This window comes from Gavia stellata, chromosome 24 (genome assembly GCF_030936135.1).
Source record: "Gavia stellata isolate bGavSte3 chromosome 24, bGavSte3.hap2, whole genome shotgun sequence".
Taxonomy (NCBI): Eukaryota; Metazoa; Chordata; class Aves; order Gaviiformes; family Gaviidae; genus Gavia; species Gavia stellata.
Genome location: NC_082617.1, coordinates 4,716,285 through 4,728,857, shown reverse-complemented (window position 1 = coordinate 4,728,857; position 12,573 = coordinate 4,716,285). Strand labels below are relative to the sequence as shown.

Here is a 12,573-nt window from a genome sequence, read left to right as displayed (position 1 = left end):
GAAAATGAGAAAATGAGAGTTTCTCTGCTACCTGTGCTTGTGCATGAGGCTTGTGGCTGCGAGTAGGGATGTTGGTTCCTGGTTTTGCCAGAGGCTTTGAAGAGGGATGGCTCACAGAGGAGAAGGCTTTTTTCTAAGCCTCCTACTGCCACGAACTGTGCCATTAATGTGCAGCATCTTGAGAGGAAGAAACCCTCCTGGGTCATGAACACGCCATGGGCTGGCAAGGGTGACCCTGTTCTCATCCCTCCCTGCTCAGCTGAGATGCAAATACTGAACTTGGCCTCAAAAATTCATTTTCCCAATCAAGACAATGTTCTATTTTAGTACTCCTGTTCCTCGAGGCTTGTCTGTACAGGGGCACTGGCTGGCAGCACTGCAGCAGGATAATTACGCTGGATTAATTCCCCATGTAGACGAGCCCTGGGCATCACCTACAGTCCCATGGAGGGCTGGGAGGTGGCAGCAGCAACCCCGGCAGATGGAAATGGTGCAGGAGGAGGCTCTTCTCATCCAGATGTCACAGAGCAGAAGGATCGTTTCAGGCGTCGGCGAAACGCAGCCACCACTGCAGGAGAGGGAGGATGCATTCAGCTCTCCCCTGACTCAGGGGAGGAGGAGATTAAAAAAATTCTGTCCAGCAGAAACTGCGGGGAGACTGTATGGAGCCAGACTGTGACTTCCCCGTTGGAAGAGCCCTGTGGCTCTGCGCGCCAGCCCCATGCTGTCCTTGGCACTGAGCAGGGCTGGTTTAATCCTCGCATGGCCTCCGCTGCGAGGAGCGGCTGTTTTCCTGAGCTGGCCCAGCTGCTGCTCCCCCTGCGTCCCCAGCTCACCGGAGCAGCTCGTCGCTCTCGCTGGATGCCCCATGCTTGAGCAGGATGTGTCAGATCGCATTTGCAGGGAAGGGAGCGATGCTGGTTAGCCTGGGAGGTGCTCTGCTCCGGCACCGCGCTGGATCCTGACCTCGCCAGCTGCTCTGCAGCTCCTGTCCCTGGTTCCCATCCTCCCCACTGTACCCATGGTGGGAGGTGAGGACAGAGCAGCCTTGACCTTGAACCTTCAGGTTCTTCACCCGAAATCTGTTGATCGGCTTCTTCCCTCTCTCTCCAGCCCGGGAGTTTGCATGTGGGTAAAGCAAAGACTTTCTCCAGTCTATGCCAGTTGGATCTATAGGGGTAGAGCCGGACCGGCCAGTGGGGCTGCTGATTCTCAGAGCCTGAATCTAGGACCCCTTTAAGAGGTCCAAACTTCACAAGAGCTGAGCAACCACCCACTGAAAATTAGACCTTTGGAAGTACCTGTTTGACACCCTACCCTGGGACGTAGCCCCATGCACCACTTGCGTCCATCAATGTTGACCAGCCTTTAGCTGGTGAGAAGTTTCCATGCCAGCCTGGGAGGAGATTGTAACTCCATGATGCACTGCATGTATTTTTAGATTTATTTTTATTAATGTCAGTCTATTTTTAAGGGTGATTTATTTTTATCACCATGAGGCAGGCCTGTGGTTTTACTATGGGACATAAATCCTGCCAGGATTTCAACCTTTTCAGGTCAGGGATTTTATCATCTCTCTGAGCATCCCAAGCGATGGGTGCTGGGGGTTTCCTCTGCCCTCTCGGGCTGGGCGAAGCGTCCATGAGGAGGGTGGACTGAGGTTTATCCTGTCTGGAGGATGAAAGCCTTGAAGGTTTTCCCTGTGGAGAGCCGCAGAGCCAGCTTTGAGGTCCTCCAGCACATTTATAGCTAATCTGACTTCAGCCTTACCCTTGGAGCCACTCTCTGTGGCAGCGGGGATACAGCCTTGTCCCAAAGCAGCCTTGCCCCTCGGTGCAGGCAGACCTCTGCGGGGCAGGACTCGTCCTTGGTGGCAGTGCCACGAGCTCCTGGCTCACATTTGGACAGAGGCCCCCAGGTCACGTATGCTCTGCCTGGCGAGCCTCGAGCTCTTACCCCTTCCCAGCACTGAAGACCTCTTTTGGGCTGGAGTTTTATATAAGATCTGTCCTGCAATATGCTGACTCATGACTCCAGCCACCAAGTACTACTTCAGTATGAATAATAATCCACACTGAAAACGGAGGCTCTGAAGCACTAGGAAATGCCAAAATACATTTTGCTTGCCTGACCTTAATTTGCCTTCCCTTGTGCCTTTGCCGTGTGACTCACTCTTTAATTAAATGATTGCTGCCCCCCTGACAAATTTCAAGCCCGCATTGCAAAGTACCAGCTCATCAGAGCTTTTCAGAGGGAGCACCAACGTCTGCACACGAGCAAAATGCCATCTTCCTCCTTCCTCACCCTGCCTTGGAAATGGCCAAGCCGGTTGGTCTGACATGACTGCAAATACATAAACGAATGGATGCTGCTGAGGGTCTTTCCCCCTGCAGACATTACCCGCTGGCCATGCCAGCGTGCCACGTCGGATGGGACAGGCACATCCCCGGGGTCAGGATGCGGTCCTCGGCTGAAGAGGTTCAGCCAAAACGCTCCATCCCCTTTGGCAGGTGCTGACCGTGCTGCTTGAAGCAAGAACGGGGAAGGTTTCTTGTCTTCTGGGACTTGCAGTCAACTCTCCTCACTCTCCGTAGTTTGGACAGATGTGGAGTACCTCGCCAATGCTGCTGCTCATCCACACGCTGGGATACCTCTGCATAAAATCCAGGAGTGCTGCTTTTTCACTGGCCTCCGTTGCCAGCACCGGTAACATTTATGAGAGCGTCTGTTTTTGGCGGCATATGCAAATCCTGATTTGTGAACACAATTACCTGCTTTGTATGCACAAAACTGATTCACTTGTACATTCTGTGGGCATCGCTTAAGAGACCTGCTGGAGAATCGGTCCCTTAGGGCCAAATGCTGGAAAAAACAGCCTCTGATTTTGTGCTGTCAGGCTTGCCGGAGCAGTGGCATAAATGAGATGGATAGCTACCTTGATTAGCAGGTGCAAATGCGTTGAATTTTTTTTTTCCCATCTATAAATCAGGCACTTCTCCATCGAAATTCTCTCCTTTGCATCCACAATTGATGGCACCACCCAAAGCAATAGGCAAGGGCTTGTAAGGACCAAGTGAGATGTGGTAGTGAAGGGTCTTTTCTGGAAACTGGCAGGAGGAAAGGGAAAAAAAAAGGTTTCCATCATCTTCCAAATGGGCTAGTTTATCACCAGAGCCACAGATGGTGTTCCTGTCCGGGTAGGACAGGGGTCTTGCGGGCAGGAGACAGATGAAAGTCATTTTTAAACTGAGCCATTTTTTAAAGGCAACCTGTTAAGGGGATTTGGAGGTTGCAGAGCTGAGCATGTAAATCAGGAGATGACCAGCCTTGGTGAGGGTGTACTTGTGCTTATGAATACAACCATTTTCTCATAGTTCAATTTAATATCACGCAGCTTTTGTGCACATCAAGTAATATTTGTTTGTTCTTGTGCACTTCTGCTATTTTCGCTGTTGGAGGATCCTAGTGTCTTTATTGACTTAGACTTTTATAAGATGAGGTTCTGTCTCTCTAAGGTATGGAGTTTAATAACTTGGTCAAAAACCATGTAATATACGATTTCTTTTCATGTGGCAGCACAGCTTGCCTCGCGCACCAAGCAGGGCAGGAGGCAGTTAACTCCCAAGCTAATTTAGCTTGGGGCTGAAGTGTTATACATAAACAGCAATCAGAATGCATGCCTGCGAGGGGGCTGAGTTAAGGTTATCTGTGCTGTCTTTACACTCTCATTTTCTGCCATTAGAGTGTTTAATCCTGCAGCTGCTAATGTTCTTGTAATGGTATTTCTGCGCTTGTCTAAAGAGCACGGAGAGGGAGGAAGAGGAATGAGTTTTGCAGTGCAGAGCTGCTCCTGGGCTCATCTCCCCGGCTTGACCTGTCCCACCAGCGCTGCAGGAGGTGCCTTCTCACCGCACCGTGGTCAGCTCTGGGGCAGCGGTCACCCCAGAAGATGACAGCCATGGCACTATGGACCACCCTTGGTCCATCCTCGGGACCTCTCGCTGCTTCCTTGCATCAGCTGCGCACGTGTGCTCAATGAGAGCTGCTTCTGTGGCTGAGCAGATGATGATGAGAATAAAATCCGTGCGTAGCGTAAACCCAGACACAATCCTTGGAAGTTAAGCTTGCATTTAAATGCTGCGATGGATCTGGGTGAAGTGGGGGACTTGCAGCGAGGGGAGAGGAGGGATAACTGTCAACTTAACTCCAGGTTTTCCCTCCGTACTCTGTGCCAGGTTGGCCGGGCAGGAGCCACCTTCCCTGTCTCGTTCCTCGAGAGCTAAACTGCCTTAACTAAAATTGCATTTCTCGTCAGGATAAAGCAGAGGCTCAGGTTTGGAATGTGCCACCCCTGAAGGCCGGGGACAACAGATAGCAAGGGCAAGAAGAGAAGTTTTTCAGAGAGCTTTACCGGGAGCCGGTGCTGCTGCCGTGGTTGCCGGAGGAGCCTCGGCCAGGGGCCAGCCCAACTCGAGGAGCAGCTCTCTGAAGACGCTTCACGGTTCATTGAAGTTGGGAATTTAATGATTAAGACCCTTGTTCATCCTTGTCTGCGTTTAATTTTCTCCGAATCTCTTTCTCAGAAGAGGCCCTCGCTCTGCCATCCCACAGGGGCACAGCAAACTCTTTAAGGAAGGGGTTCGTTGCAGGGTTCTTTAACTTCCCTCTTACCTGTACCTCTATCGAAGGGAGACCCTGGTGCCAACCCTTGTGCAAACGTGTGTCTTGCCCCGTCCCCGGTGAGCTCCCCCTTGTCATCGCACCGCTGGGAGCCGCTCCTCCCAGGGGAACTGCACCGGGGCACCCACGCAGCCGTGAGATGCTGCGCTCACACCTCCAGCAGCCGGTTTGAGGCTGGCACAGGGAGTACTGCCAGCAGATAGTTTGGTGTTTTATAGGCCCGACTGCAGGCAGAGAGAAACTCCCATCTGCGGGAGGACTTGGTGGCTGAGATCTCTTGTGTGGTTCCCAGGGTGTGCATTTCCCTGGTAGAGGAATCACCCCTCGGCAGGAGGGCTGGCAGCAAGGAGGGGTGTTGCTGGGGGGGGCCCATGGCACCTTCCTGTGGGTTATTGCAGCTCTAGGGTGGGGTGCAGGGGTGCAGCCAGATCTGCCTGCACGGGGGTTGCTGTAGGCAGGGAAGGAGACGAGCCAAGGCAGTGAGCATCGCACATGGTTCGGTGACAGCGGCAGGGACCGTCAGGCCATGCCATGCCCCGGAGGGAACCCTGCAGCCTCCTCTTGCCCCGAGGGCCCAGGGTGCTCCGCAATGGTGAGGAGGCTCTCCGCCTGCGAGAGGTGCCCGTGGGCCAGAGCGCATGCTTGAGATGGCTGAAGGACACAGGGTTTGATTCGCCTTTGTCAAACTTTCTGTGGATGCTGGGTGAAGAGGTGGTTTTTCCACCAGGAGCTCAGAAACCTTTCACAAAGGATAAATCAATGCAGGGCTTCCTCTGGACGCCGGCAAGACTCTGATGCCTCGACAGCTTCATTATGGGAGGGTGGTGGCCGTGGCCTTTGGAGGGGTGGGGTGTCTTGTGTTGATCTGTGCGTGACTTGTGTTGATCTGTGCGTGGCTTGTGCCACACAGCTGGTGCTCAGGGCTGCTGCTGGTGGTCCTGGATATTGCCACCACCTTGGAAGGGATGTGCTGGGGGACAGCAGAGCTGGGGGCAGCACAGGGTGTCCCGCATGGTGGCAGGAGACAGCCCATGAGCCCAATGTGGGAGCACCCAGGTCCCCTCTGCCCTGGCGGGGGCTCCTGGGCAGCGGCTCCTGCTGTGGGCAGTGGCGACAAGGGGACATGGCCCTCGCCGAGCACCGAGCTGGTGGCTGGGGCAGCAGCACCCGGGCAGGAGATGCTGTTTGCAGCCGCCTTAGCTTCTGGTGAGGGGATTCGGGCCATGCAGCTTGAGCTGCTGATGGGGATGAAGGCTTTGCAGCAGGCAAGGAGGGGGGACCCTCCAGTCCTCCCGCCTCGGAGCAGGCTGGTAACCCTGGAGATGGCTCTGTGCTTGCCCAGAAGAGAGGGGCTTTGTGCTGCGGCCCTGCAGTGAACACTGGTGCAGTCAGGGCTGGCAGGGCGGACAGCCGCCGCACTCAACGGCCGCCTCTGTTTGCCGAAAAATGCTTGGCCTCGGCTTGCCTCCCAGTGCCCACCTCTCTCTGCAGACCCCTTCTCCTCCCCGGCCACGGTGGGTGGAAGGAGGAGAAGCACGAGGGGGTGTTGGAGGGACAGCTGTGCTGGAGCCCACCCCGCTGCCGGGACACCGGCCGGGATGGGGACTCTGCAGGGAGGATGACCCCGCTGGGCTGCGGAGCGGAGGGTGGCTGGGGAAGTAGTGCTGCAGCTCCCTGGCTTGCTGGCACCAAGGCTTTGCTGGGGCAGCCGTGTCCCCTGGCGCGTGTCCCCAGAGAGGAGGGTCTGTCTTTGGGTGCTGACCTGAAAAGCTGGGGCCAGGTTGTGCATCACTCAGGGTGGGAGAGGCAGCCCCAAAGCAGGGGTGTGTACGTGCAATGCTCACACAGGTCGAAAGGCATGTGTTTTTAGCCCTGCAGCCTCCGGGAACAAGCTGTCACCCCAACTGGGGTTGGGACTTGCCTGCAAGATCCTGCTTTCGTGGCAGGGGCATGGCCCCGGCACAGCAGGGCATCCCTCCGGGATGAAGGCAAATGCCAGGGGTGGAGGTGCTGCCGTGGAGAAGGGAATCGTGGACACTGGCAGTGACAGGAGTGTTGACGAGCCACAGGTTTGCTCTACCACTGCCAAAGCCCCTCCGGCTCCTTAACTAAAAATGCTAATGACAGCAAAGAGCAGCCTCCCCCGGAGCACAGGGACTCCGGGAGCCTCCGCTTTGTGCTGCACACTGGGCGGGTGGATTAGGGGGATCTTGCAACATTATTATTGCGGATCACCTCTCTCCCTGACGAGGCTAACAGGATTACCCTGGCACATTAGTGGTTCGTCCCGCAGCCCCGCTCTGCTGCTCCCCAGGCAGAGTGCGGGGACGGCCAGGGAGGATGCGGATGCAGCACGAGACCCCATTTCCCCTTTCTGGAGGAGCAGCAGCACGGTGTGGTGGGCAAAATGGAAGAATAGTTTTGCAACTTCCAGCTTAGACATAAAAAAAAAAAAGAGAGCTAAAGCCTGCAGCTGTGCTGGTAGAGATGCAGCAGGGGCCGGAGAGCTGTTTTCCTCCACGTACTTGGCTTTGCACCATGCCTGTGCCACTGGAGGTGATGGGCTCAGATATGGCTTGCGTTAGATTCGTTTCCTTCAGGCATGAGCGAGCCTCAGCATGGGCCAACCGTCAGCCAAAAGCCACGGATGCTAATGATGGCTGCAGACTGCCCTTCTGCAGCTCCAGCCCTAAAGCCAGTGTGAAGCACAGGCAATGCGAGAAGCCCTTTGCTCAGAAACAGGCAGAGGAAGCTCATGTCTGCATGCAGAAACCGGGTCGATGTGTCCTCAGCTTGCCCCCCGTTCCTCCAGGTCAGGCTCCAGCTCCTTCTCACTTCCCAGCTGAGGGCGGGAGCGATACCTGCAGCGCCACGGGGCCAAAGGGAGCTCGAGCTGCACGGCCACTTCTCCAGGTGCCACAGGCTGGGCTCCCCGCTCCTGCCCCCGCAGCCACCCGTTGCCTTGCTGCGCCTGGCTCTGCGTGGCGCTTCGGGCTGAGCTGCCAGTCGTCTCTTCCACCAGCCTCCCAGGGGATGAAGGCACAGCAGGAGGGAGGTTGCAGGCGAGACGTGCCTGCGGTGTTTGGGGACGTGTCCTGCTGGTTCAGGCAGAGGTTCAGGTTCACCGTCCCTGAGCAGAAACCAGCACGGAGACTCCGTGTCTCCTGTAATTAGTCATGGCAGCACGGTCTTTGATGAAATTTTGTGTAAGTGGGGAGCAGGGGAGGATGGAGAGCAGTGCTGTGGGTGCTGCTGTGTTCCCATGGCCTCAGCTCTCCCCCTGCCCTTCCATGTAGCTGCACGTGTCGCATGAATAACATGTTTTCTGAGCCTCTTGCTAGAGCTGCGGTGTTGCATTTCCCGGTTTATGCACCTTCTCTCTGCCATGGCAGGTGTTTCCCCCCTCTCCCAGTGTTTTGTTAAACAACACACTGGAAATAAAACACGGGACCTCGAGAGCTGAGTGAGCAGCAATCCTTGCTTTCGCTGTAACAGTTCAAAATTTGCCGTGGATTATCTGACGCGATTTGTAGGTTATGAATCTGAAGGGAGAGGAAGGACCGCGCACACCTGTGTTTTTACCATGGGCAGGGTGCGGGTTGGTGGCTGCGGAAATAGGGTGCTTGTTACAGCAGTTTGTAGATCCTGATTCATTTGTCCTCCCGCAGCAGCCGAACGCTGCACGGAGGCGTGTGCAGGACCTGTGGAAATTGCATCCGGCTTCAGGTGCGGTTATTTGTCAAACTTGGTTATTTTGGTCGACGCTGGCTTTAAGCTCAGGTTGAATTCTAACTTAGTGCGAGCGATGCTGAGCGGATAACTTCACTCATCTCAGAAGCACGCGGGGTTTTAGTAGCTCTGAACAAGGGCGTTGTTTTGGCTTTTGATGGTTTGGGTTTTTTTAAAGAAAATACACTTACCCTAAAGAGGTGTTAGAGGTACGGGAACCCCTGTTCCTGCCACTCTGGGGACTTCAGTGGGTGTTTCTCTGTCCATGGGGACTAGCCTGGCTGGCTCAGCATCGTCCCTGGCTCAGCATCGCTCCTGGGGAGGATGGGGACAGAGAGAAAATAACGGAGTAGCTCAGGGGGCCAAAGAGGGAGGGTGGATGCTGATGGGGAGAGAGCAAAAGCTCATGAAAACCTGTAGGAGCACAGCAGGTTCTGCTGAGGTTTTTTGGAAAACCCACTAATTGCCTGTTCGTGGTTCTAGATACAGAAATAGATCCTAAACCATCTCGCCCACGGAGATGGAGTCCCCGCTCCTCCGGCACACTGCAACGCTCAGCCGATCCCGTGCTGGGAGAATTCCTATCCAATTTCTAAAACTCTGCCAAAAGTGTGGCGATCTCCCTGGGGAAAGCTGCTCCCGAGTGATCCTGGTGAGGGGAAGGTACCCGTGGTCTCTGTGCCCTGGGTGGCTTTCCCTGGTGTCCCACCTCTCTGCCACCCCGGATCTCCTCCCCGGCCAGCGCCGCCGTTTGCCCTCTCACTTACTGCAATAAACCTCCCGATAAACCTCCCAATAAAGCCTCCAGCACCAGCTGTAGCTGTTGAAACTCCAGGATTGGAGTCAATAAAATCAATATTTCTGCAGGTTGATAGAGTTTCTCCTTCCGACGCCAAACTGAGCAGTAAACAAACCAGCGGACAAAATAAACCCTCCTGTGCCGCGGGAAAGGTGTTCACCGCCCCAGCACCTCCAGCCGTTGATAAGGAGGGAGGTGTTGGGGCAGTTTGATACCAACCTCTGTAGGTGGTATTTCCCTGCTTGCTCTAATTTCTGTGGCAGGAGCTGAGCACGAGCCGGTGCCCCAAGACTCCCAGCTCTGCTTTGCAAGCACTTTGAGATGTCTCTCATTTGCAGAGCATATATTTGTTATGTAATAAGCGCCACGAATTAATGATCCGCGGTGCGACTGGGGAAACTTGCGTACTAAGCACCCAAGGAAAAAATAACTTTTCTTTTTTTAAAATCACTGATGAAGCTATTAAGACCTGCGTTTTCTTGCAAAGAGGCTGCCCCAGCCCCTGGGCACGGCTGAGCCGGAGCACAGGCTAGTGCCGCCGTCTCTCTCCCAACACTTTCCCTTTGGAGAAGCAATGTTCCTGCCGCTCCCGTTATGAATCATGAGGTTAGCAGCTTTTGACAGATCATAAATCAGTGCTTCGAAGTCGCTAGGACAAATCCCAGGACATTTAATCTTTAATATTAGACGTGTTTAAGGCAGTGAATATTTCATGAAAGTGCTGTTGCATTTTAGCACATCATTAGCTGTCTCCTTCTTCCACCCCCCCGCCCCTTTTCTTTTTTTGCTGCCTCCCCCTTTCCAGGCAGCTCTTCCTCAAAAATCTCAGCTGTTGAACCCCTGTCTCGCTCCCTCCTGACAATAAAGCTCTTTACTGTAATCCCTGCGAGGCATTTCAAGAACTTGCTTAGGATCCCAATGAGCACGCCGGTACCTGCCAGTCTGCATTACTGCCGTGATGGGGGTACCCCCCCAGCATCCTCCCCAGGTCCCCACCTCTGCCAGTGTTTACAGCTCACCCTGCCGTGCTGTCAGGCACGATGGGGAGAGGAGGGGAAGGGGGGGAAAAAACCATCAGCAGGAGCTTGTAACAGAAACTCCACGTGCAAATCCAATTAATCTTTTGATTTTGCTGTTTCTTGCTCCGGGTTATGTATTCCTACCGAACATGGAATCAATTTGGGCCAAGCAGTCAGGTTTCTGGTGCGGGAAACTTCTTCTCCTGCTGTCAAAAGGGTGTAACAGGGTGAGCCAGCACCCACAGAGCGAAGGGGAGTGGGCAGGGGAGCGGGGCCGGGAGCCCCTTAGCTGCAGGACCGGGACACGGCACGGGCGCTGCCTGCGGAGGATGGAGGTCGGAAGCTTCTGCATCCTCCTGTGGGAGTTTGGGCTGCAGGAGACTGCCATCCCTTCGCCGTCCGAGGTGTCAGGAGCAGAGGTTGGAAGGGGACGTGGCCAGGATGCGTCGGGAGCGTTCCCCCACCCGGGAGGTGCATGGAGGTGGACACTGGCTCTCCTCAAGTGAGCTCACGATCCCTGCTGAGGAGTGAACCACTGGCCACAGCGCAGCCCCTCTGCCAGGGCTGCAGGCAGGGCTCAACAGGACCAGGGCAGGGCTCGGATCCACGCGGGCACGGCTCTGTGGGGAGTGTGGGCTTTCCTTGGAGGCCATCAGATAGAGGTTGGCTGTGCCAGAGGAGCTGCAGGAACGCAGGTTAAGGACAGACCTTTTGCATCATGGGTTTAATGGGCATGGTGGTGTTAGTTGATGGTTGGACTTGATGATCTTACAGGTCTTTTCCAACCTTAGTGATTCTGTGATTCTGTGATCATGAAATCCCATCCCCAGCTACAGTGGGAGCTGTATCCCATAACTCCCTCCAGAAGAGCTACAGGTTTTTTTGCAGCTTTCCACATCTCATGTCCTCCTTCATGTCTGGAGGTTTCAGAAGAGTCCAGAGTGCTCCAGATCTACGGCAGGGACCAGGAATAGCTGTGAACGAGCAGAGATGGGCAGCAGGGGAGGAGGGGCTGGCACCGTGGTCGCTGATGTTCCTCGGGGGCAGAGAGGTCTCATCTTCCCCTCTTCTCTTTTAGGAGAGTGCAGCTGCCATGAAGGCTACGCCCCAGACCCCGTCCATCGTCACTTGTGTGTGCGCAGCGACTGGGGACACAGCGAAGGGTGAGTGGTGATATGATGGTGCGTTCGCTCTGTCCTGGCTCCCACGTTGGTGAGGGGTCTGGTCTCCTCCCCACCAAAGACCTAGGACTGGGCTGTGCCGCTTTCCCTGCCTCGTGACATGCCACAGTTGCTCTTTCCCTCTCTGCCTCCCAGGCCGTGGCCCTACACGACACTCGAGCGGGGATACGACTTGGTCACAGGAGAGCAGGCGCCAGAGAAGATACTCAGGTGAGTCAAAGGAGCATTCAGCTTGGATGTTTGGGAGGGGAGTGCCAGTGAAGACATCCCAGCGGATGCTATCTCTTGTTCACTCCCGCCTCCGTCTTGTTGTGCTGGCTGGGGGACACGAGTGTTGTTTGCCTTTGACAAACCTGAAGGATTTGTCCATGTTCTGTAGACCAGGAAGGGTTTCCTTCTCGTCCTCTCAACCAGACCCAGCTCAGCAAAAGTGAGAACAGTGTGCACAGAAAGTCCCCCTGGACTAAATAGAAGAGTTTGATCATCCCCGCGTTCTCCCTGTCACATCTCTAGCTATTCCTCTCTCATTTGCTGGTGTTTGGCTTTCAGGACAAGACTAGACGACTAACTTATCCCATGGTGCCACCACTGCTCTGATTTCCAGGTGGTCAGGTGCAATAGAGGGCCACCATTTGCTGTGGACACTACGTTCCTATGTGACATGTTTGTCCTTGTTCCAGGTCCACCTATAGTTTGGGTCAAGGTTTGTGGCTGCCTGTCAGTAAGAGCTTCGTGGTGCCCCCCGTGGAGCTTTCCATCAATCCTCTTGCCAGCTGCAAGACAGATGTTTTGGTGACAGAAGATCCAGCAGACGTCAGGTAGGAAGCAGTTTTCTCATTTTCCTCATGCTTGAGTGATTACACTGCTCTTTAAATTGTTATTGAGGATGCAGTAATTTCTATGATGATAAGTTTGATTAATTTTCTTCCAATAAGAAATCTGATGTGATAGCTCTCCAGGGTCTTTTGGTCTTGAAGGGTCTAGGCCAGGCCTGTGTGTATAGCTCTGAAGTCTGCCAATCCAGTCAGGTAAATTGGTATGAACCTGTGGCAAGGCAATTTTAAAGTGGCTTAAATCTAATGTTAGATTACATAGCTTAAATTGATGCAGTTACCAGTACGGAGGTGCTATCATCTTTCAGAAACTCGTATGTATATCACATCCA

At 54.4% G+C, this 12,573-nt stretch overlaps 1 protein-coding gene across 1 annotated transcript in view; it reads left to right on the top strand.

Moving 5' to 3' along the window:
* Window positions 1-12,573, top strand: part of ASTN2 (astrotactin 2) — a 362,612-nt gene that overhangs the window by 150,138 nt on the left and 199,901 nt on the right. Inside the window, exons 8-10 of the mRNA XM_059828642.1 lie at window positions 11,306-11,390; window positions 11,544-11,618; window positions 12,089-12,226. Coding sequence (XP_059684625.1) covers window positions 11,306-11,390; window positions 11,544-11,618; window positions 12,089-12,226 — 298 coding nt within the window. The remainder of the gene's footprint in view (window positions 1-11,305; window positions 11,391-11,543; window positions 11,619-12,088; window positions 12,227-12,573) is intronic.